The 25,096-nt window shown below is 39.7% G+C and overlaps 1 protein-coding gene across 9 annotated transcripts in view; it reads left to right on the top strand.

Moving 5' to 3' along the window:
* TAFA1 (TAFA chemokine like family member 1) overlaps positions 1-25,096 on the top strand; it is a 774,180-nt gene that overhangs the window by 644,709 nt on the left and 104,375 nt on the right. For 8 of the 9 annotated variants that reach the window (XM_033424877.2, XM_033424876.2, XM_049715831.1 and 5 more), the window contains one exon: positions 21,345-21,485. In XM_033424877.2, the coding sequence (XP_033280768.1) occupies positions 21,345-21,485 (141 nt within the window). The remainder of the gene's footprint in view (positions 1-21,344; positions 21,486-25,096) is intronic. The other variant, XM_049715832.1, reaches the window with a different exon arrangement.

The following is a 25,096-nucleotide window of genomic DNA, read 5'->3' as shown; positions in this document are numbered from 1 at the left end:
TTTGGGGATTTGCCACTGAACGAATGCTTTTAGAATCACTAGGTATAAACCTTACCTTTATAAAAAGGTAGTGTGAATTTAAGGGAAAAAAATGGTTGGAATCGTTAAACTAGGTACTAAACTTGCAATAATGAAGCCCAAAGGCACATTAGCAATTTTAGGAGCACATCATACAGAAGCCTCTTTCTGAATTCACTGTCATTTTAAACCTGTCTCTCCCTTTTTTAAGGCATCGCTGCTGCTAAGCCTCTATTCCATGTATACTTATACCCTTTTCTCTAATATGTTGTACCTAACATTTATCAATATTACTTCTTCTTGCTGTATTCAGCTCATTATCCTGCCTATGATTTTTTTTATCATAAATCTTACCACCAGCATCCTATTTATTTGCTCTCCGTAAGAGATCCCCATCATTTCAGGTTTAGATAGCATGCCAACTGTATCTTCATCAAGCCAAGTTCTTTGGGCCTATATTCCAAAAGTGTGAACCTGACAAACAATTCTACTAGACAAAACCATTCTTAATAAAGACATGCTCCTTTTTAAAGAGTTTATGGCCATGTGATGTTTTTTGAATATAAACTTAAGTGACCTAAGGGGACTTCTGAATGGTCTTTCTAAAGCTTAATAATTAGCCAACAATTTTATCATAATGGAATATAGATCTTCATGGGATTAGCCATCCGTACTTTCACTTTACTTGAGAAATCTGTTTTGTAGAAAATTAGGTTGTAATCTTTTGCATTTAACAACGCAAAGTGATATTTATCTGAGAAACTGGCCCCAGAGAGTTATTGCACATTGGTGGTTTAGAAAAGGGATTTTTATTGTGAAAGTTAATGAACCACGACACAGGTCACTTTAATTGCACTCTATATGTGAACTTTTTCTACAATGAAAATAAGAAAACTGTTTCTGACCATGAGTCAAAGGGTACAAGTAACTTTTTAATTAAAATAAAATTGTGGATTCTGCCAACTAGTGTATTGTCCATGTTGATAAGGATAGTTCTATATCTTTAAAGTTTATACTCGTAGGTATCTATGCTGGAAAACATGCCTGGACATTCTCTACCTTGAATCAAGGAGACCTTGTGTATAGTTCTAAGTGCTGTATTAGAAGCGATGTGCTTTGCCTTGATGTTTCAATTATTCCATCTGTGGCTAAACATAGTAGGTACTTGACAGGGCTTCTTAAGCTCGTATTTTTTACCAGAGGAAAAATACATAAAAAGCTTTCATCAGGCCGGCCTCTTTGTAATTAAATTTCTTTTTCATTTTTATATCATCTTTAATAACTATCTCATTATTCTCTTATGAGTAAGGCTACATTGAAGAACTTTGTACATACATCTTTGCAAACTTTTGTAAGGATATCAGTAGAAGAGACTTTTAAAATTGATATAACTGAGTCAAAGAGTATGTCCATTTAAATACTGGTAGTTACTGACCCCAAAATGTCTGTTAATAATTCCCCAGTTGTGTTTGAGAGTGTGTGTTTATGTAAAGCTCATAAACACTGGACATTAGCCTTCTTTATCCTTTTTACCAAACCTATTAGGAAAAATTATTTGTAGCTTTACTTTATGGTTCCTTGTCATAAGTGAGGGTGTGTTTTTCTTCATTTATTTCTTTATTTCAGAATAAAAACTCTGTTGAGATGGAGGGTCTTTTAAGTAGGAAGTCTAAAAGTCTCCAGTGTTTACTTCCTTTTAAAATAATTTTTTAATTGATACATACTGTACATTGAGAAAAGCATACACGTCACGAGTGAACAGCTCCATGAATGTTTATCAGCAGAATTCATCCATGATGCCACAATTCACAGAAAGAAATAGAACATTACCAGCAATCCCTAGTGACCTCTTCCAGTTATCGCTTCCTCTTTCAAGGTAACTACTTTCCTAACTTTTAATACCGTATAGTCTTGCCTTTTAAAAAAAGCTTTTATTTAAATTCACTGATATCCTATACCCTCTTGGTGTCTGGCTGCTTTACGGACCTTGTGGCATACAGGAGTAGATGGCTCGTTCTCATTTCTGTATACCATTCTACTCTATAAACATACCACAACTTAGTTCTTCCGTTGATGAACGTTGAAGTTATTTCCAGTTTGGAGCAATAATGAATAAAGCTGCTATGAACGTTCTTGAACAGTTCTTGGATGGATGCATTCATAATTCTTGGGTATACACTGTTGGGGAGGAAATATTTTTAGATTCTTTGGCTGGTCTAATAACCAAATGGACATAAAACAGATTAACAGGAGAAAAACAAAGTTTAATTACACGTGTGCCTCCTGTATACCTGACAGAGACCCAGGAAAACTGAATAACTTGCCAAAAAGGCCAAAGCCACTACCTTCGTACCGTCTTCAGCTAAAGACAAAAGATACTGGGGTTGGGGGCAATTGGTTATGGGAGATTACCAGGAAAAGCACAGTAAACAAGGGTGAGGTTGGTATGCAGATTGAAGTTCTTGCCTTCTCCACTGGTAGGCGTTTTTAGAGATTGAGTCAACCTCTTCTTCCTGGTAGAGCAAGGGAGACACCCCTACAAATGGAGATTTCCCTTATAAATGTGAATGTTTTTTTACAAAGAGTAACTTCTAGTGGGTTTTGCGAGTTTCTTTGTGTGTGTCTCCATTTTTTAAAAATGCCAACTTAAAAGAATTCATATGCCAAAGAGGCATATTTAGGGGTGACCACTTCTGCTCCCCTATAATACCTAGAAGAGGGATAACAATTTCCCCTAGGAGTTTAATCAGTTCTATTAAAACACCACTTCGATCATGTCATTTTACTCAATGTCCTTAGAATAAACTAAGAACATTTTAACATGGATTTTAAGCATGTTACACCAAGTCATTTTTTATCCTTTCCCTTATTCTCATGTCTAACAGCACCCTCCCCTGTATTGACCTCAGCACTCTAATCTCCAGCCATACCAATCTGTTCAGGGCAAAAAACTCTAATACTATGCCTGGAAATTCTCATTTCTCTTTTGCCCTGTTGCCTGAAAAGACCTTGCTCATCTTTCAGCTTCTTAAGACATGTAGATGCCTTCCGCCCTGACCCCACCAAACTGTACTTAGGTTCCCGTTGGGAGCTAACCAAATTCTTAGCATTTACATTACTGTATTGGATTTCTTTTGTCTGTCTTTCCCGCTAAACTACAAATACGTTGGACATATTTACGTTGTATCCTCCTGCCTTGCAGTGACGGCCAGCAGTAGCTGATCCTCAGAATATTTGTTGAATGAGTGAATGATCATGTAAAGGAACAGATGAAAGTTCCATACATGCCCCACTGCCCAGAACTGCTGGCTAAAATAAGGACATATAAAAATCTGAATTCTTCTACTTGAATTTCTGGAAACGTTTACAAACAGCATGCCTCTTTCTGTACATTCACTTCTATCTTCCTTTCCACTCCAGCATGGCTTCCACACTGTGCTCTGTAGCTCCCAACCCTCTCCCCACTACAACCAGACATAACGTACCCTACACAATGTACGTGTAAAAATATTTTAGACCAAAGTGGACAGATAACTTTGCACCACTTCACTACTGTGAATGGCTGTACATGGAAGACCTGGGTTGGAGTTCCAGTTCCGGTCTTTACTAACTGTGCCCTTGAGTAAGTCTTGCTGAGTCTCAGTTTTTCCATTTACAAAGTAAGTAATAACAGTAACTAAGTCTGAGGGTTCTTGGAGGATTAAAAGAACTGAAGTCTGAAAAGTTAAACCACTATGATCTACCAGTGTTAATGGTCACTAGTGCTGCCGCAGGTTCAGGCACACGCGGAGATAGTGGAAGAGTGAGGCAGATGAGGCTTTATGCAGCTAGAGGTAAAAATGCTAATTTCCCTCTGTCCGTGATCCGCTTATCCAATGCCTAAGGAAAGGCTGGAGTATGAATTCACCTAGAGTAGGAGTCAGCAAACTTTTCCTGTAAAGGGTGAAGGGGAGCAGATTTTGCTACCCCAAAATATGTCTTTTTGGCCTAAGGATTATTTTGAGCTAAGGCAATCAAAACTCGGCCGATTCAGGAAAAGTTCTTTACGTCCCCATTAACTGCCTAAATGTACATTGGAGAGGGGGCCTGTGTCAAAAAGAGAGCTATTACCAGATATACCTTTTTACCTAAATAACTGACCTGCCAAGCAGGGCAACTTTTGTTTTCCAAACATCTCCTCTCATTTTCCTTTCAATAGCCTTCCTGCCCTTTGTACCTCCAGACCCTTAGCCCTTTCCTTAGCTCAGAATGTTTTGAAGCCTCAATTACCTGGCTGCCCTTTGAGTCTCACATTTCTATGCGCTCCCGTCCATATGAAATTAAATTTGCTTTTCTCCTCTTAATGTGCCTTATGTCAATTTAGCTATTAGACTCTCCAGAGAATCTACAAGGAAAGAAGGGAAAACTTTCCATCTCCTTCAGAGGCGAGATGGGAATAGGTCAGGCCTTGTGAACCAAAAGGCAAAACTGAGAATATTATGTAGGTACTTAAATAACATGGTAAAGAGAAAAAAATTTCCGCAAAATGTTTATTGCTGAAATTTAAAATATAATAACAATAGAGTCAAAGTGATTCTGTCTGTAATCTGCCAACACAAAGAGCAGCAGTGCCCCTCTGCATGCACTGAACTTATTCAGTTCAACCACACATGGTCAAGTAGAAGAGAGCTAGAGCCAATACAAATTAATAGCAATTTCCATAATGCTAACTCCTGTGATTTTTCTCGGGAATGCCCTGGCGTGGGCCCGGGATGGCAGTCTGGAGTCAACTGTCCTCCACTTCTTCTTAACTTTTATTGCCTCCTCTTCTGTTAGTATCTCTCCAGTCTAAAGAAGGAGTTCATGATTTCCTGAGGTAATTTTGACCTAGTGTGTTTTTTGGCTATTCCTCTACGTGCTTTTAAATTTTTTTAAACATCTTTATTGGAGTATAATTGCTTTATGCTAACACATATATAAGGAATATTAAAAAAATAAAAGTTTCTGAAGAACCTAGGGGCAGGACAGGAATAAAAATGCAGATGTAGAGAATGGACTTGGGGACACGGGGAGGGGGAAGGGTAAGCTGGGATGAAGTGAGAGAGTGCATGGATTTGTATATTCTACGTGCTTTTTAAAATTAACTGCGTTTAACAAATAAGGAAACTGACTGTTTAGAGTCATTTATCAAGGATTCCACAGTTAAATTAATCCCAGTATTGAGGGTAAAACCACACTCTGAAAGGTCAGAATCTGTTCTCTTGACTGCTGTTTTATATCACTTCTCTAAGCTTCCAAAGATGACATGCTGAACAGAAGTAAAAGTGAAATTGTAAGTTTAGGAGTGAGAGATTAGAAGATGAGAAGTGATTGAGTAGGAAGGAAGACATTCTAGGCTAAGACAAAGGTCTAAGCGAATCTATGAAGGTAAAAGGAAGAAAGGCATCCCTTGTGTAAGACTCTTCTCTGAAGACCTGCCTCACACACAGGGTCTGGATATAGCATCCCTCCAAATGACTTTCATGCATTATTGAGTGCAATGGAAATTTGGTACGTGACGACTAGGCCTCCTCAATAGCTTCAGTTCCCATGTTGACCCCATGAACCTGAATATAATTTGTTGTGAAGAAGAAAACTTTAGCCTTAGGTTGAAATTTATGTACTTTTCGGGCAGCATTTCTCTAATGTCGTTTCATTATGATCATTAACTTACATAGCTGTTTTTTCAGGGATCTCAAACTTCAGTAACCATACTCTGCTGTTCAGGTTATCACACATAACATGTTTGCTGACAGACTGACATCTAACCAAAGAAGAATGGTCATTTTTTTTTTTTTTTACAGACTTCTCACTTCAAGGTCACTCATTCTTTATGTATGACTTATCTAAAGGCATAACTGAGACTCTGAAAGATGGCGTTCTTTTACATTAGGTGGGAAAATTTCTCTCTCATTTAGTCTAAATAACTTGAAGTCTAAATTTATTTCTACATGTTGCCTCTACATTGCTCAAATGACAGTTAATCAATATTTTTTGGTCATAAAAATGTTAACGTCTAATTTATATCACTTTAGAGTTGAACTAGTGTGTTCATGTCAGTCAGTATAATTAAAACATCAAAAGCAATGATGATTATGAAGTTTTATAATTTGAGTCAAACTGTACTGAGCTGTTCATATTTATTACTCTATTTATTCTTCACAATTATCTAATGAAGGTGTTCTTACAACCCCATTTTACAAAGCTCAGAGAGCTTAAGAAATGCATCTGTTTTACATGACTTACAAGCAGTAGAGTTGGGATTGGAAGTCATGTTTGGTAGATTACTGAGTCCAGGAGTTTTCACTGTAATATTTTGCCAATCCTTTCATGGCTCTGCTGTTTGGAATTTCTTAACAACAGAGGCTCAGCAATCCTGTTGGCCATGAGTCAATTCACATGGTTGTTTAACTATCAATTGCTAGGAATCAATATGGTGAGTTATTTGGACTTCTCCTGCAGTAGAACTCTCAGAAAATCAGTATCTAGTTGATTCTCTCTCCTAATCGCTCTCAGTAAATTTAGAGATAGTCAACAGTTCTTGCAGACCCATATGTGTATTAGTGAAATAAAATTCCAGTCACTTCACAGTAAAGAATATGATAATTATTTTTATGGTAACAGTAATAGTAACAAAAATGACCACGCAGTTTGAGTGCTTATTGTATTTCAGGTACTTAACCAAATGCATTATATCCATTTTTTTAATTTAGTTCTCACAAAGATTCTATGAAGTACAATGTACAATCATAGAAGGTGTTTTGTCTGTACCCAGTTCCTGGCACACAGCTGCTAAAATCATTGGGCACTCTGAAGTTATGAACGTCTTTTGTACGATAATGAGATGACCAGGGATCCCTAAATAGTTTCAGGACCAGAGCTGATGACCAGAAAGACCAAGGCACAGTTAAAGAATTGGAGAGAAGCAGGGCTGGAGGTTGAGTCAATCACCAATGGCTAGTCATTTAAATCAATCATGGCCAGGTAATAAAAACCTCCCTAAAATGACAGGGTTTTGAGAGCTTCCGGGTTGTTGAACACACTGAGGCGCTGGGAGGTGGCAGCACCTAGCGCAGGTACAGAAGCTCCATTTCCCACCCCTGACCCCATCCCGACCATACCTGTCCTATGCATCTCTTCTCTTTGGCTCTTCCTGAGTTAAATCCTTTATAATAAAACAGTAAGCATAAGTTAACTGCCTTCCTGAGTTTTGTGAGCCATGCTAGCAAGTTATTGAACCTGAGGGGTCATGAGAACTCCTGAATTTATCACCAAGTTCGGCAGAAGGACAAGAGGTTTGGGCACCCCATTTGCAACTGTTATCTGAAGTGAGGTCAGTGTTGTAGGACTGAGCCCTTCAACCCGTGGGGTCTGCACTAACTCCAGGTAGTGTCAGAATTGAACTGAATTGAATTGAATTGAACCGTTGGATACCAGTTGCTGTCAGAGACCTGGAGATGTGGCATGAAGGAAAAAAGGCACAGAATTCTGAATTGCTAAAGCCACTAAAATAAAAGGAAGATAATGTACTGACACATTTAAAGAAAGAGTGCAGAGGTAGAGCCGGCAGTGCTAGACCTAGCAGCTCAAGTGTATCATGAGGGCTGGGTCCCTCTCTATCACTTGTCTCCACTGTTCTCCATGTCAACTCAGTCTCACGCAGGATCTCTGAAGAGCTCAGCTTGCATCTTCTAGTACAACAGAAAGAAAACTTTTTTTCAGTTTTTCCACTTAGCCTCAGGTTCAGTCTGATTGAACCAAATTGGATGACAAGCCCATCTGCAGACCAGTCTCTGTGGCTGTGGAAAGACTGTGCCAATTGGCCAGGTCTAGGTCACAATCCCACCCTGGAGCTTTTGTTCACCTGCCCTGCATGGACTAAAAATAAGCTGGGGGTTTTTACTCCCAAAGAAAACCTGACATGCTGTTTTCAGAAGAGAGAATGAAACATAGGCAAGCAGAAACAGCAGGTTTTAACTACAGAAAGTGATAGTTACAATTACCTCCATTTTACAGACAAGTAAATTAAGGGTCAGGAAGTTTAAGTGACATGTCGAAATTTTCCATTCAGTAAGACATAAAGCCAATATTCCAGCCAAGGACTCTCAGGGTAATCACAAAACCAAAGTGCATCTCCAGAAACAAAGTCTATATAAGTGAGATTTTTAAGAGAACTTCATTGCTTCTGCTTTTTATTCCACCTCTAAGGAACCAACAAACACTTGAACCCCTGTAATGTGATATTCCATTATCTTATCCTCACAACAGTAAAGAGAACAAATAATTATGTCTCAATAAAGTAAACCTGTTATGTTCTTTTCTTCCCTGAGCAATCTGATTGTTCAGGGAAGACCAAAATGTGTGTTTTCATACTTGTTTAGATATTATGAATGATCTTGATTTTTAGATGTCCTTGGTAACTGAGATCTGATATCAAATGCAGTAGAGATTTTTACCTGAAATTACCTAACTAATCCCTAAACATTTGAGGAAAAGTGTACTAGGTGGGTATGAGTTGACGGACACATAGACTCCCCACAGAGGATCCACTGAGGAAATACCCATTTCCATATTCCTTTAGATTGTTGGCAGAGTTCATGTCTTTGCTGTTGTATGACTCCCAACCAGAGGCCACCCCCAGCTCTTAGAGGCCACCTGCAATTTCTTGCCATGTGGACATTTCCATAGACCCTCTCACAGCTCACTTCTCCAAAGCCAGCATTGAAAATAAAGTCCCTCTAATGCATGCTAACAAGACTTGATAGAGATGGAGATACAGATACAGACAGAGATACAGATAGAGATAGAGATAAAAGATAATTATGGGAGTGATAGCACATCATCCTTGCCACATATATAACCTAACCACAGAAGTGACATCCTATCACTTTTGCTCTACTCTGTTCCACAGTCTATATTCTTGAAGTACCACCCTCACTAAGGGGAGGGGATTAGACAGAGCATGAAGAGGGGGTGCTCTAGAGTCTGTCACAGGTCCCATCTTTAGCTATTTGCTCACCTTATTCTCTGAACCTAAAGTGTCCATCTCCTATCACCACAAGAACAAATCATCCTTGAAGGACCAAAGTCCTGAAGCAAATTCTTTTACTCCAACAAGTCTTTCTGAATCCATTAGGATAAAGGTAGTATCTTCTAATTCTTCATAAACTTCAATAATGGAGAGAGTCTACACTCCCATGACATTTATCACTTTCTACTTTGAATCATTCATTTTTATTTTCTCTGTCTTAACTTTCTGACTAGATCTTTGAAGCCAAGGATACTTCCTTCCTTTCATTTACTCATACATTTTAAAAGTACTTATCAAAATCGTAACGTACCAATATATCAGGACTATATTTGGTTGCAGGTTATAGACATCTCAACTAGGTTAAGCGAATTAGCAGGCATTTATTTTTTCTCATGCAATAGAAATTCTGGAGGTTCATTTGGCGACTTTGGTCAGTTACCCAACACTCTCAAAGTTAAAATCTCTGTGATTTTAACTTTGACCTTCCTTTCTCTCACCGGCACAAAATAGCTGCTGTAGTTCCAGCCTTCAAGCCTGCATTTCGGACAGGAAGAAGCAAAAAATGGTATAGGAAGGGGCAAGTGTTACGTAAGGAAAGCAAAGTCTTTCTAGATAACCTCAGCAGATTTTCATTTATAGTTATTTTCCTTTCATTGACAAGAACTTTGCCATGTGTCCATCATAGCTATAAGAGGAATAGAAAAATATTTTTGAATGTGTGGCTGTATAGCCACTCTGATCAAAATTGTTTATGTAGCTCTTTGAAAAAGAAGAGAATAAGTACTGAGTGTGCAACATTGTTTTCCCCAGTTAGTTCTTGTGCAGGGTACTCAGGATAACGTGATCATTGACAACAGATATGGTCCCTGCCTCACAGGGCTTTTTACTTATTACAGGAAGTAGACAATGATAAAAAGTATTTAACAAACACATGTAAACTTTCAGTTGTGGATGTGCTGAAGTGGAAAAGGTCACAGAGCTCTGAGAGGCTGGAATGGGAGGGAGGAGATGTGAATGACCTAATAAGGGAAGTTACAGAAGGTTTCCCTCAGGAGGTGGCATTTAGATAGGGTGATATCTGGTTTAATTTTGGTACCTACCATAGGGTCCTCCATATAATAAAATTTATAGATAAGAAGAAAAGATAATTGCAGAAAATCTTCTTAATGCCTTTAGTATAACTATACTTCATGACTCTTTATTGCAAGTAGTAGAAAAAATAATTCAAACTCAATTTTAAAATAAGGTGTTTTTTGGCTAAAGTTCAGCCACCAGCTTCAGGCACAGCTATATCAAGTAGTGCTAACAATCATGGCAGGAAGCACTCTGCTTTTCCACTTGGCTTCCCTCTTTGTTGATTCCATTCATTTGCACACTTTTCTATCATAGTACTAAGATAGTGGCAAGCTCCAGATTTATATCTTTTCATCAGAAACACTTGTAGGAAAAAAAACTATATTTTCCCAAGAATAAATGTTTTACTATTAGATCTCACTGTGTACAGCTTGAGCTAGGTACCAGCCCTTGTAGCACTCGCTTGGTCCCTAGAGAGTGCATAATCCACTAAGCTAGTCTTGAGTCTTGTGCCCTCTTCTGGATCAGGGATAGAACCAACAACTTCAAGACCCCGTGAGCTGAGAATGGGGAACAAGGCCATTGGCTCCATGAGGAAAACAAGGAAGCAGTCACCAGTAGAAGTGGGAGTGTTTGCTGGGCAGGTAAAAAGAATAGAGAGCTACTACAAAGTAGAATTGACTAATGGCGTTAATGACTCCCACAGTTAATAATAATGATAACAATACTAAGAACAAACACTTATTTTGTAAGTGTTTTTTATTATACTCACCCATACAAACTCATTCTATTCCCAGCATGCTGAGAATTTATCCAGCCTGATTTACCCAAATCAGAAGGCAAAACTGGCTGTATGTTTTGAAATTAGTGAATATGAGATTCCCAGAGAGCAGAGTTTTAGTAGGACTAATACCCTTCCCTCAGCCCCCAAGTCCACACTGAATGCCCCAGTGCTCAGGTACTCATGCAAACATTCCTTCCTCAGTGCTGACCTGATCCAGCAGGTCCATTAAGTGAAGCTCATTTCAAGCGCAGATGGTCCCAAGTAGCTTAACGTCTGCCTGGTGGCCAGGCTAAGTGATTTCGGATGGCCTTAGACTTCTGATCACATCCATGCAGCCAGGAAGGAAATGAAACCTTGTTTATCATCTTGATAAACAGTCCTTTCCAATGCCTCCAGACGCTTTATGTAACGTGGCAGAGTCAAATACTATTAAATTGTCATCACTGTCAAAAAGAGAAGTAATAAGTTTTTCTACCTGAGTCATAGTTAATGACTTCTACAATGTGTAACACAGATCAGTTTCTGTTTGCCTTCTTTCCCCTAAATGTGTGTTTTCTGATCTCTGTGGCTGTGGAGGAGAGGCACTATCTCATGATATAAAGAAATATATACTTTCATGATTACCTCTCAGCTAAACCAATAAAACACCCAGATGACAAGGGCCAGATACAGTGGCTTGGATGGCGCATTTGCACAGAGGAGGAAGCTGAGCTGCTGTATCTCATTCCAGTTCTTCATGGAAGGCGTCGATTTGAAAGACTATACTTCCCTTCCCGGGTAAAAGCCTTGGATTGGTTCCACCCTAGTTATTGTTAAACATATTTACGGAACCTATTTAAGCACTCTCGAGGGGGTAATATACCTCTTTTATTCTCATCATCTTAAAGAATAATATATTAGTCAGATTAGGCTGTGTTAAGCTTCGATAACAAACCAGCCCCAACTCTCATTGGCTTAAAACGATGAAGGTTTATTTCTTGATCAAGCAACATGCCCACTGTGGTTCATCAGAGGGGTTGTGTTTGAAGGAGTTACCCAGGAACTAGAACTGGGGGAGCAGCCAATGACCAAAATAGGGGTGGACACACTATGGTCCATAGGCCAAATCTGGCTCGCCATTTGTTTTTTATAGCTCATGAGCTAAGAATGATCTTTACGTTTTTCAAAGGCTGGGAAAAAAATCAAAAGGAGAATATTTGTGACACCTAAAAATTAACATGAAATTCAAGTTTCAGTTTCCGTACATAATATTTTATTGGCACACACTCACACTTTTGTTTATGTATTGTTTGTAGTTGCTTTCATATTCCAACAGCAGAGTTTGGTAGTTGCCACAGAGATCAGATGACCAACAAAACCAAAAATATTTTCTACCTGGACCTTTACAGAAAAAGTTTGCTGATCCCTGACCTAAATTACTTCTGGTTACCACACCAGCAGGAAGAGAACCCTGGAGAATCTTCCATAAGGAATTAAAAGCTTGGTATGTAAGTCACACATCACTTCCTTTAACACAGAAATAGTCATATGGACCCACCTCCCCCAGGGGAACTAGGAACTACCGTAAGCCCAGAGGAAGAGAGCCAGAGATAGTCATTGGGAAGCCCGAATGGCCACAACAGCTAAAATTAATAATAGCAGGACTCTTGATAGCAAACACTTGCCTTGTTCTTATACTTCAGGCACTGTTCTAAGGGCACTGCAAGTGTTTACTCACCGATCCTCACAGCAACCTAATCATGAAAGTATTATTTTCCCCATTTTACAGATGAGGAAGCTAAGAATAGAAAGCGTAAATGTTTTTTTCCTGAGATAATACAGCTCACAAAGGGTGCAGGCAGCATTTAAATCCAGTCAATTAAATATGGCTCCAAAATCCAGTCTCAAGTGCTATGCTCTTAACCATCCTACCACACATGGATCCTCTAGGACTTAGAAAAGTCCCAGCCATTGATGTCGCAGAGACCCCTGCCTTACAAAACCCTTAATTATAGAATTCAATAGACACAAGCAAAATGCTAATTTTAGTGTTTGTATAACAGATTTCCATAACACTTGATAACTCACTTAGGAGTTTGAGAGTAATTAGACCATAGACGGAAGTAAAAGCTAATATCTATGGATTTTCATGTGGTTCTCCTGTGGGTACCAAAGTAAGGACTTAGAATTTAAGATCAGTTTAAGACTCAGCAAGAGGACCCACCAGGGATCATCAGAACCTAAAGTGAAAATGTTTCTTTCTGGGGATAGTATTTCACAGTCATTTCTCCCTAGATTATCTCAGATTTTATCTTGATCTTCTTGTCTTTGCTTCTAAGCCAACTCAAGAATGTTGTTCCATAGCATGTATTTTTGTTTAGCTGGAGGAAAAAATGTCATAAAACAGTTATGGTTTAGAGGTGATGGATTTTGAGTCACCACATTGCCTGCTGTCCATTCACGTTTCAATAATGGAGATGGTGTATCATCACCACCCGTGTTCCTTTTAACATCCATTACACTTACCCATGCAGGATAATAGAACAATTTCATTTTAAGAGAGTTTTTTGAAGTTTGTAATTCTTATTGGGCTTCCTTTTCAGAGTGTATTACTGCTTGTATGCCATTAAATAAATATCAGGAAGAAAAATGAATAAAGACATAAGAGTAGCTGAGGCAGGGATGCAAAGGAGAAAGCACGTTCGACCACCCATCATTGCACAGACATTTCAGACATTTGACGGGGGGTCTTGGAGCTTGACAAGTAAATGCCTCCATTTTCCAGCCTTTCAGAATTCTGTCCTTCCATCAGAACTCATGTCAGACGTCACTGTCTCCAGTATTGTCTTTGAAACTGGGTTTCATTTTTTAGGTTAACAATAAGAAGAATGTCAGCTCTTATTTAGAGCGGACCTACTGTGTCCTGCCCAGTGTATTAATTACTGTTGATACACAGTCTCTAATCCTCAGAACATTCCTTAAGTTTGGCATCTTACTTACAAGGGACCAGGGCTTAGAGGTTACATCTTGCTCCAAGTCACCCAGCTAGTAGCTCAAATGATGTTGATTATTTCAGATAACATTTATATATTCATATAATCAACCTTTCCTGTCAGTATTTCAGGTAATTTAAAAGAAATTAATATATGTAGAGGTGTGGCTTCTGTAAAACAGGGTTGCCTGTTTCTATTCAAGAAACTGTTTGCATATTGCTCTCAGCCTTGAAGGCTAGCAATAGAAAAGGAAAACCTGATAAACTCTCACCCAGCTGGATGAGTGATGTCGGTGTAAGGATAGAGTTGGGAGAAAGCCTAGCAGGATTTAGATTGAGAATGTTGCACCTCAGAGGGGAAGAGTGGACATAGCTATCTTTCTAAGCCATGTTTCATTCCAACTCTTTCCCTAATCACCATAATAGAATTTGATTAATTTATTTGAGATCATAACCCAGGGAAGCTGAAGGGCACTGATACTGTGATTTAGTTACCAGAAACTTACATCAACATCCAGGGTGAATGTCCCACCCAGCCTTCCAGTGGCTTTCCCTACTGGGCAATAAGCTCTTTCAGTGATTGCATTAATTTGCATTGAATTGACAGCAGATCCAGATCAGGTAAACAAATTTGGGGGCAAAAAATACACAGGAGGAGATGTTACATTTTCAGCCTTATTTTAACACAGATTCTCCAGCAGATCTGAGAATAGCACAATGCCAGTCTGATGCCCAAACCATTACTTGGGTTCCCCTCCCTAATGCCATCCAAGGCATCCTGACTGGAAACAAGTAAAAGTTCTGTAGTATATAAAGATCAGTAAAGATTCAAGAATGTTCTTCTTGTAACCTCATTGGTATATCTTCGAGTAAAATATATTTCCATGTTGTTAGAGCAGTTATTAAAAATGATTTCTACAGTAGGAGTTCGAACATATCCAATGTTTGAGCCATTTTCTTCTTTAAAAACTATAAAGGGGAAATCTGGGGGATGCTTGTTGAGTCTACTCTATTATACAGTACGTTTAGCAATCTTATCTCAAGGGACTGGTGAGGTCTAAATGTTGTTCCCCCACCACTGGCCTGGGGTAAGAGTAAGGAGATGGGTGTGGGGAATGGTCCATGTTGGTCAAAAGAGGGAAAAAATTTCGAAGAGTCCAATATGTTTCCACAAGTAATTCTGATCTAGTCAAAGATAATGATCCCAATAGTATTACTAACAGCAGAATATAGTTTAGTGCCTACTTTGAGGCAAGTATTATTATAATCAGTTTGTCTGTACTTATTTATTTCTCATACCCATTTAGTCCTCAAAACAACCCTAATAAGTTAATGCTATTATTATCCACATTTTACAGAGGAGAACCTTGAGACATAGAATGGAGAAAAGCAGGAAGCTGATTTAGGACTTGCACTTTGGGGCCCTGATTCTACAATATTTTATTGTATTCATTATGCTGTACTGCCTAAAACATGGTTGTCTACCCCAGTAGTTGTTTCTTTTTCCTATATTTGTCTATCCTGAATATACCCCAGAGCCCTAGGACAGAGGAGATGGTAATTTGTTTAATCTCAAACATAAAAGAATCAAGTGGCCATCTTGCCCTCCTCGACCAAGACATGCTTAAAGATCCATCCGTGTCTCTCTTGTCAATGATTTACAAAGACACCTGGAGCTTCCTTCCAGTCCAGTGGGTCAATAAAGCATTTTTAACACAGTCCTAAATATCCATTTCTGACATCCGCTACAATAGATTCCAAGAGAGCTACTTATAAGGCCTTGATCAAGAAGTCCTACAAAAGTGAATCTCAACAAACCTGTGCTTTTCCTTACACTTAACAGCTTTTAAAGAAAGGAACCATTGGCAATAAAGTGAAAAGGCAAGGATCCGGATTATCATGTCAATCTTAACATTCCTTAATCACATTTTATTCATGTCCTCTAAAAGTCCGCTTCGACGATAAGCAGATATATCCTGGCTTAACTATGAATGAGGACAGAAGTTTCCTTATGGTTACTCTAAATTGCTCTTTCATTTTCCAGTCATTTCACTTAGAATGAAAAGCTTTTCCTTCGTACAGTTTGGCTCTCCCCCAAATGAGAGTTCCAAGTTGATTTTTCTGGAAGGTGTATTGGAAGGTCCGTCACTTCTTTGCAAAAGCTACATTTATCGTTCAAGTTTATTTTCTGAAAAGACCACGTAATGGATACTCAGGAAAAGTTCCCCAAAGAGGATTAATTTATAGTCAGTCTTTCTTCTCTTCTTTTTCTTCTCTTAGTTTCTCCTTTCTTCCTCTTTCATTCTCCCATCTCACTCCTTCCCTTCCTTCTTCCGTCCTCTGCTTCTTCCCTTTATTCCTTCTATCCCTCATTCAGTCATTTAATTATTCAGTAATTTAGCGAATGTGTGAATGTCAACTATTACTCCAGGCACTAGGGATAAAGAAGTAAACAAGATGTGGTCCCTGCCATCACAAGAGTGTCTAGCCCAACAAGATGGACAGGTAGTAAACCAATCATTCCAATTAGGAGACGCGCTATAAAAGAAAAGTCTGGCTTACTTAAGTGAGCATACAGTCGGGGACAAAAGCTAGTCTTTGGGGAAGAGGTTCATTCAACAAATATCTATAGGCCAGACATGGGCCCAGTAACAGAGTAATGAAACAGAAAACTTGCTGTTCTTGTACAGATAAGAAAAGTGAAATATTCTTTAAAAATGCCAAAATAATGCATTGTGAATATTATTATGGGATAATTATGTGAGATTGTAGGATCATATAGCAGGGAAATCTAACTTACAATCTGATTCAAGGAGACCACCTAAAGAAGAGTTGAATAGTGAATACAGGGACCCCCCTCCCCCCAAAATACAGAGTTTAGACTTAAGTTTAAAAAAAAAAAAGATAATTCTCTTCCATTTCAACTTTACAGTCTCACCCAGCGTCTTCTTTCCCAGCAAACTTGGTGTTGTGATAATTTCCAAATACTTGGCTATGCTTGGTCATGGAAAAACATCAATACCAAAACATACTACTGGACGTCAAATTCCCTGGCAGATGAAAAGGATTAGACCTTAGCAATCTCCCACAAATGCCCATTTTTAAATGGTTGACCCAGTTTATAGCTCAGAGCAATCAGGTAGGTTGGTATAAGCTATTTCTATTAGATGTCCATTTTGGGGGGCAAACTGTTTTAGGACGCCAACCTTCAAGTTTTTAGCCATCTGCCTGACAGTCATTCCTAATCTCATCCTCCCTTTCCACCATGACATGGAATTGTCATCTGTGGGAACTCTTTTTTAAAAGAAATATTATCCTTAGCAATTCATCTTCTTGTGTTTCCTCACTTGTACAGGGCAAGACAGTGATGCATTGAATTGGGAAGGAGGGGTCATTGCTGGGAGCATACTGGGCTTGGCATTTTTTTTAACTTCTCCAGCTGTTGCTGCTGCCAGAAATAATCTTGAAGTGCTGTCTTTTTTTTTTTTTTTTTTGGGTAGTAGAAACTTTCTCTTCCTGTTAAAAATCGGTTTTGATAATGTACTCAGAGTGCTGACAAATCCAAAAGAAAGAGCAGACAGGGGAAGTGGAGAGCTGCCCGGGGGAGCTTCCCTGCGGGGGACTCTCCCATTGCCACCTGGGGAACATGGGCAAGGGGAGCGGGAAGCAATGCCACTGTTCTAAAAATTTGCGTGGAGGGAGAACTGTGAAATTGATGTGCATCTAACGCATGTAACTTTTTCAGATTGGCCTGCATTAGTCATATAATTACTGTATTTACCTCCTAATCTGGAAGGACAATGCGACCCCTTACAACGCTAGATTTAGGGTAGAAGGCTAATTGCTTATATTTCATCTTAGGTGTGTTTTCTATAGACAAAGTGGTGATACAAGCAACAACCTGCTAAGTCTGAATTCCACACTGGCTTATGTTTGTGACACATTCTCTGCCATTAGCTAGTAGGTTACTTCACCTGTCTTCTTTGCTGGATCTACAGATGCTGAGGGAGATCCAGAAAAGAAGCGAGTTTCCAGAAATCCATAAGCAAGAAAGGAAAGCTCAATATTCTGGGCACTTAAATGACTTTCCTTTGAGAGGCCACAGATCATCTTGAAACATTTTGACTTGGACTGAGACAAAATTTAGAATGGACTGGCATTGGCGCCAAAGACTGAAAGACACTTACATGACAAATGTTATCATTATGATTCTGCAATAACCTTGGCACTTAGTTTTGAAAGGACAGTTCACTAGGTAATTCTTAAAATGCAGATAAAATCGATTTAAAAGAACAATTTTCTAGTTCCCAGAAAGGGTTATGACAAACCTAACCCTTTCCTTTCATGGGGGCCAAAGCTGGGAAAATTTTGATTTCCAGTCTCCTTTCTGAAGCAGCCAACTCATGAGGCCAATAGGTAAATAAGACTGTATAGTCAGTTCCAGAGGGTCTTGAAAAGTTTTATCCCTGTGGTTATTATAGAAGTCCAGAATTGTATTTCTTTTCACAGAATTTGATCAGCCTCTCACTATGTCCTGGGTGGACCAAAGTAAATGTGGGCTTCTGATATAGCCAAGAAATAAAAAAACACATAGAAATTGGAAAGGGGGGAGTATATCTTACCAGCTTGCTATACACTACCGTAGCAAAGACATCTAAGCTTCTCGAAAAACTGTAAGTTCCATGTTAGATGACTGTGCAATAATCCATGACAGATTTGTAATTCATTTTTCATCTGGTTCAATCATCCATCTATCCAATAAATACGTGTCATTTGATATTAGCTTCAGAGCTGATCAGCAGCGAAGTACAGTTGTTTTCACTTTTTCCTTAGCAGAGGAACTCCTTTGAAGGATTATACTGAATGTTAAAATAAACATTTAAATAAAACATTGAAGTTGAAGTACTATAGTGAATATTAAAAATAAAGTATCTAGAGTTGCTTTCTCCTTTCCTCCAGTGATATAACTGAGCCCCCTCAGATAATCTATGAAGCCCCACTAGGCATAACTTGAAGACTTCTGATCAAAGGACTGCAGATGTGAGCCTTTTCCTGTCAAAGATCTAATTTTCTTTTTGTCATTACAAGTCAGTGGGCTAGGCTTTCGTAGTTAGAATAGATTGAAAGGTTAAATTTCTCTGATTGACTAGGGGTGGGTCAGTCACAAGTGTAAACCTTGGGAATCAGGAGATTTGGGTATGACAGGGCCATTCAGACTTTCTAAATGGCAAGGTCCTGTGGCCCTCTGAGACCTGGTTCTGGGCTCCGCATTGGTGTATCTGAGCAGCAGGTGTAATTGGAGCCATAGGTCAACTTGTCAAGACCAGATGAGCTTGTTATTTAGAGCAACACCTCTGGCTTCCAGGGTGCAAATCCATCATCCGTGAGCCTGAGGAGGATGTGGTCTGGGGTCATTGACTTTATTTACAAGGTTTTAATGAAAATGGAGCACTTGTCAATTCCTAGTCCCTTTGCAGAGGAATGGCAGTATGGGTGCCAGGGTGGGACTGGGGAAAGAACATATATATGGGGTCAGAGGATCTGAATTCTGGTCCGGATGCTGCCAGGTACTTGCTAAGTAAAACGTGAGCAAATGTTTAAGCTGCTCTGGATCTCAGTTGCCTCCTCTGTAAAAGGTAATCATAAGCTCATTGGGCTTTCGGGAGCATATAGTAAATTGAAGGTTTATACGGTATCTACCATGATGTCAGTTACACAGTAAAGAGTCAATAAATGGTTAACTCCTGTAATACTTTTATTATCACCATTAGTTTTATGGCTAGGTCACTTGGCTGCTTTAAGTCTGCATCCTCACTAAAAAATACAGGTAACAATCGTCCTATTTCTATCTTTGAACAACTTTGCAATTTAAATGAAATATGTACTAAAAGCACTTTTGAAATTCTCATAACGATACGATGTTTAATGGAAGACAATACAAACACCTGTCCTTGAGGAAATTACATTCCAGTGGGGAACACACAATAAGTACAATAAATAAATAAATTATATGCTGTATTTGAAAGTTACAGGTACCCTGGCAGTGGGGTGTGGGACGGGGCATGGTGCAGAGCAAAGTGAGGTCATGCGTGCTGGCTGAGGGAATTATGACTTCAATAAGGTGGTCAAATGTGTCTCCGATAAAATAACATTTGGGAAGGATATGGAAGAGGTGAGAATAAGCCAGAGATCCGCTAGAAGACTGTCCTAGGTGGTACCTAGTTCAGCTTGTCGAGACTGTTCCTCAGAGCAACCCTCAAAAGGGATCACGCCTGCCGTGTTCAGCCAGTAGCCTGCAAGGAGACCAGTGCCCCAGGATAGGATGGTGTTGGGTTTAAATTCTTCCCTCCCTCCTGTCTTCCCTCCCTCTGCTCCTTTTTTACAATGTTTCCTAAGTGCTCACCACGTACAGGCTGGATACACATCCCTTCTAGTAATTTGTGGACAGTGGTTGCTTCATAAATGCTTGAGGAATTACTGCCAACTGAATCCTAAATGCCAAGGATCCTAAATGGTATGGGTCCATTCTTGTCAAATGAAAACCATCCTTCCTGAATGCAAAACTTGATGTTAGGAAAGTTGATTCCTGGTTTCTGATAACTTGGAGTATCTTTTGTGTCCCTGGAGAACTGGCTTAGCTGGTGTCCTGCGGTCTGGAAAGATCCAGCTGAATCTCAGTGACATTTGACACACCCGGGAGAGCACCTGTTAAGAACCTAGCAGACAGTGGCATACCCTAAGTTGCCACTAAATTCTGACGAATGCATGGCTGACCTGTAACGATTAAGTGAAGCCGTATGCCTTGGTCTGTAATTTGAGATTCCATCTAAAGCACAAGATGATGTTCTCCAGTGACTCTTTCTATCACTCTTGGGTGAGATCTGGACTGGGGAAATGACTGCACAACTAGATTTTCTATTCATCCCGCTTGAGAGGAGCAGGTGCTGGGAAGGAGAGCTCATTTCTGGGCAGTTTTCTTGCCACTGCAGGTTCTGTATCACTGGAGTGTCTGTCGCTTATCATTAGTAGGAGTACAGAGAATTCTAAATGCAAAGATAACACAGGGGTGAGCTCCCCAAATATAATGCATTTAAATGTGGTAACATCTTCATTTTGTGTTAGCTCCAGGCATTCACTACTCCGCTGCCTCTCCGTACGTACAGCCAGGAAGTGTTGCCTCTTGAGGGCTCTTCATTGGTGCTCTTTGTTGCATTTAAAGAGTACTGCTGTGATGCTTGTCTTCTCCAAGATGAGACATCCCTTGTACATAATCTTGTATGCATGTATATGTACATGTTATGGGAGAGAATCCCACAGTAACTGTACCTCATAGAAACTCTTCCTTTTATTTCTCTCGCTTTCCCCAACCCCTTCGCACATACCCTCACATGCCTGAATGCCCACTGAATTATTTCTAATCAGTGTCCTGATTCTTCCTCTCTTGCCAGAAGGAGGGACATGTGAAGTGATCGCTGCGCACAGATGTTGTAATAAGAACCGCATTGAGGAGCGATCGCAAACAGTCAAGTGTTCCTGTCTACCTGGGAAAGTGGCTGGAACGACAAGAAACCGACCTTCCTGTGTCGATGGTAAGTAGCTGGCTTTACACCTCTCTCTAGGAGTTCATCTGCATCGTTACTGTGCATAATATATATGTTTTGTTTCATCTAAATATGGTTCAGGATAATGAAGAAGGTGCATCCAAAGTGCTGCAAAGTTAGACAAATGCCAGCCCTCTACATAGAGTTTGAATTCTTGTTTCTCTGGCTTTGGCATTTTCAAATAGCTGTTGGTTGACCATTGTGTGGAAAAGATAAGGTAAAGGAATCTTTTCAAGTCTATAATTTTGAGGGTCCAGCTCATCTGGGAATTGATTTTGGATCGAGGTTATGTGTGACTATGATGATGATGATAATGGTAGTGAAAAAATAATACCTAACATTCATTCAACACATATTTAATGAACATTTACTATGTGCCAGGCACTGCTCTAGGGGTTCACATACATTCATAAACAGATAGAAATGCCCTGAGAGTTCACCATGTACCAAACCCTGTCCTAAACATTTCTCATGCATTATTTTATTTACTCATCCCAACACCCCCATCTTTGTTATCTATTGCTATGTAACAATTTATGCCCTCCCCCCAAAAGTTAGCAGCTTTAAACGGCAAACGTTGTCTCACAGTTTCCATGGATCAGGAATTTAGCTTAGCTGGATGGTTCTGGCTTAGGGTCCCTTCCGTGGTTACTGTCAAGATCTGAAGGCTTGACTGATGCTGGAGGGTGGTTTTAAGATGGCCCGTTCACAGAACTGTTGGCAGCTGGCCTCTTTGCCCTGCCACATGGACCTCTCCAAAGGGGCTGGGTGTCCTCACAACATGGCAGCAGCTTCCCCCAGAGTGAGTGACCCAAGAGAACAATGTAGAAGCCACAGTGACCTTTTCTTTTATGATAGAGGCTCAGAAGTTATCCTTCCTTGTTTTCACAATATCATATTGGTTATATAAGTCAACCCTATCTGTTCAGCATGGGAGTGGATGAAAAGGGCTTGAAAACCTGGAGATGGGGACCCCTGGAGCAGATACACTTTCCCTCCCATTTTAAACATGAAGGAAACTGAGGCTTAGAAGGGTTAATCACTATTCCATTGGTCCCATGATTGATAAGTTGTAGCTGTACTAACTCTTGAGATGAAAGTAACTGACTCTAATACCAAGTCTTGACCACCATCTTTAAACAATTTTATATGCCTGTCAAACAGAGAGTCCAAAGTTCAAAGCGATCACAGATGTCTTTCCCCATCTTTATCTTTCATAATTTTAGAGCCAAATGTGAGCTGATCTTCAAATTCTTCGTAAGAAAATCAGGACTCAGAGAAGTGACTCACTTGCTCAGGTCACAAAGCAGGAATTAGACCCTAAATCTCTTGCCTTAGGGTCCATGATCCTACCTCTAGATATAGAGGGGGAAGGACACCTTCTAGACTGACTCATGTATTTTCATTATGAATTATGAGGTGGTTAGAAAGGAAACACACACAAGCTAGACCAAGAAAGGAGAAATTTTTTTTTTTTTTTAAGAAAATAGAGGAATCCTGGGAAACCCAGTTACAGGAAATTCAGCCAAACTTCATAGGATTCATAAACTATTTAGGCAGCTGCCATTCTTGTTTTCTTTGTTTTTGTTCTTTCTTTCCCTCATTCTCCTCTCTGTAGACAGGTTCCCTCTTAAAGGGTTTTAACTTTTGCTCTCCCACAACTTAGGGATTTGTGTGAAGCTTTTATTTCTGTGGTACCAACTCTGATCTCACTCAGCATCATGGTATAGCCCAAGTATACGCGCCTCCTGTGTCTTAAATGCCTTCTCCAAAAAGACTGAATGTGATTGACGCAGCTTGGGTCATCTGTTGATCTTTGCCCAATCAGCCACACCTAGAGGGACAAGCTCATAGGGTACTCTGAACCATGGGAAGGTCAAGATGTTTTTAAAATGATGTGAAAAATCCAGGTTGAAGAATACACTGTGTTTTTTTAAGGAACCTCCATACTGTTCTCCACAGTGGCTGTATCAATTTACATTCCCACCAACAGTGCAAGAGGGTTCCCTTTTCTCCACACCCTCTCCAGCATTTACTGTTTGTAGGTTTTTTGATGATGGCCATTCTGACCGGTGTGAGATGATATCTCATTGTAGTTTTGATTTGCATTTCTCTAATGATTAGTGATGTTGAGCATTCTTTCATGTGTTTGTTGGCAGTCTGTATATCTTCTTTGGAGAAATTCTACAAATAGAACTACCATATGACCCAGCAATCCCACTACTGGGCATATACCCTGAGAAAACCATAATTCAAAAAGAGCCATGTACCAAAATGTTCATTGCAGCTCTATTTACAATAGCCAGGACATGGAAGCAACCTAAGTGTCCATCATCGGATGAATGGATAAAGAAGATGTGGCACATATATACAATGGAATATTACTCAGCCGTAAAAAGAAATGAAATTGAGCTATTTGTAATGAGGTGGATAGACCTAGAGTCTGTCATACAGAGTGAAGTAAGTCAGAAAGAGAGAGACAAATACCGTATGCTAACACACATATATGGAATTTAAGAAAAAAAAATGTCGTGAAGAACCTAGGGGTAAGACAGGAATAAAGACACAGACCTACTAGAGAATGGACTTGAGGATATGGGGAGGGGGAAGGGTAAGCTGTGACAAAGCGAGAGAGAGGCATGGACATATATATACTACCAAACGTAAGGTAGATAGCTAGTGGGAAGCAGCCGCATAGCACAGGGAGATCAGCTCGGTGCTTTGTGACCACCTAGAGGGGTGGGATAGGGAGGGTGGGAGGGAGGGAGATGCAAGAGGGCAGAGATATGGGAACATATGTATATATATATAACTGATTCATTTTGTTGTAAAGCAGAAACTAACACACCATTGTGAAGCAATTATACTCCAATAAAGATGTTAAAAAAGAAATACACTGTGATCAGTGGTTCTCAATCAGGCCAATTCTCAGGGGCCATTTGGTATAGACATTAGTGTTTGCGACTAGAGGGGTGCTCCTGGTGTCAGGTGTGTAGAAGCCAGGGGAGCTGCTAACCGTCCTACAATGCACAGGACAGCTCCCACAACAGAGTATTTATCCCACCCCCAGTGTCAGTGGAGCTGAGGTTGAGAAACTTGCACCATGATAATTTACTTATTCTAGATCACAGTCAGCACAGTAAAGCACCTCTCCTGCAGGGAAGGCAGGCAGCTAGACTAGAAAAGCCATTGCATCCTCTTACAGGAAGCAACTCTTGGCCCTAGAAGCCAATAAACATTATAAAACCATGATGATTTCTCCTAGTCTCTGCCAAAGAAAGCATTGAGCCTGTTAACTAGAAATCTCCATTTCGTTTCCAGTTCATTTCTATCACTAATGATCTAGAAATGGAATTGCCTTCAGGATTTGGGTGGAAGACACAAAGGCAATGCATTGTCTGTGCTGGCAGAGGGGAAGATGGCATTTGGCTGTAAGTTTCTGTGAGAGGTGAAGCCACATAGTGGTAACATTTTGTCTCTCAGAACACGTTTGTTTGACTTTGGACACTCTGAGCCCTTTGGTGTAGTAGGTTTAGGCTATTAGTGTCTGTCTTCTGAGCAAAATTCCATGAAGTATAGAGTATTCTATAGTCTTATGG

The sequence above is a fragment of the Orcinus orca genome, chromosome 10 (genome assembly GCF_937001465.1).
Source record: "Orcinus orca chromosome 10, mOrcOrc1.1, whole genome shotgun sequence".
Classification (NCBI taxonomy): domain Eukaryota; kingdom Metazoa; phylum Chordata; class Mammalia; order Artiodactyla; family Delphinidae; genus Orcinus; species Orcinus orca.
Note: the sequence above shows the minus strand (reverse complement) of the source record. Positions and strands in the feature narration are given on the sequence as shown.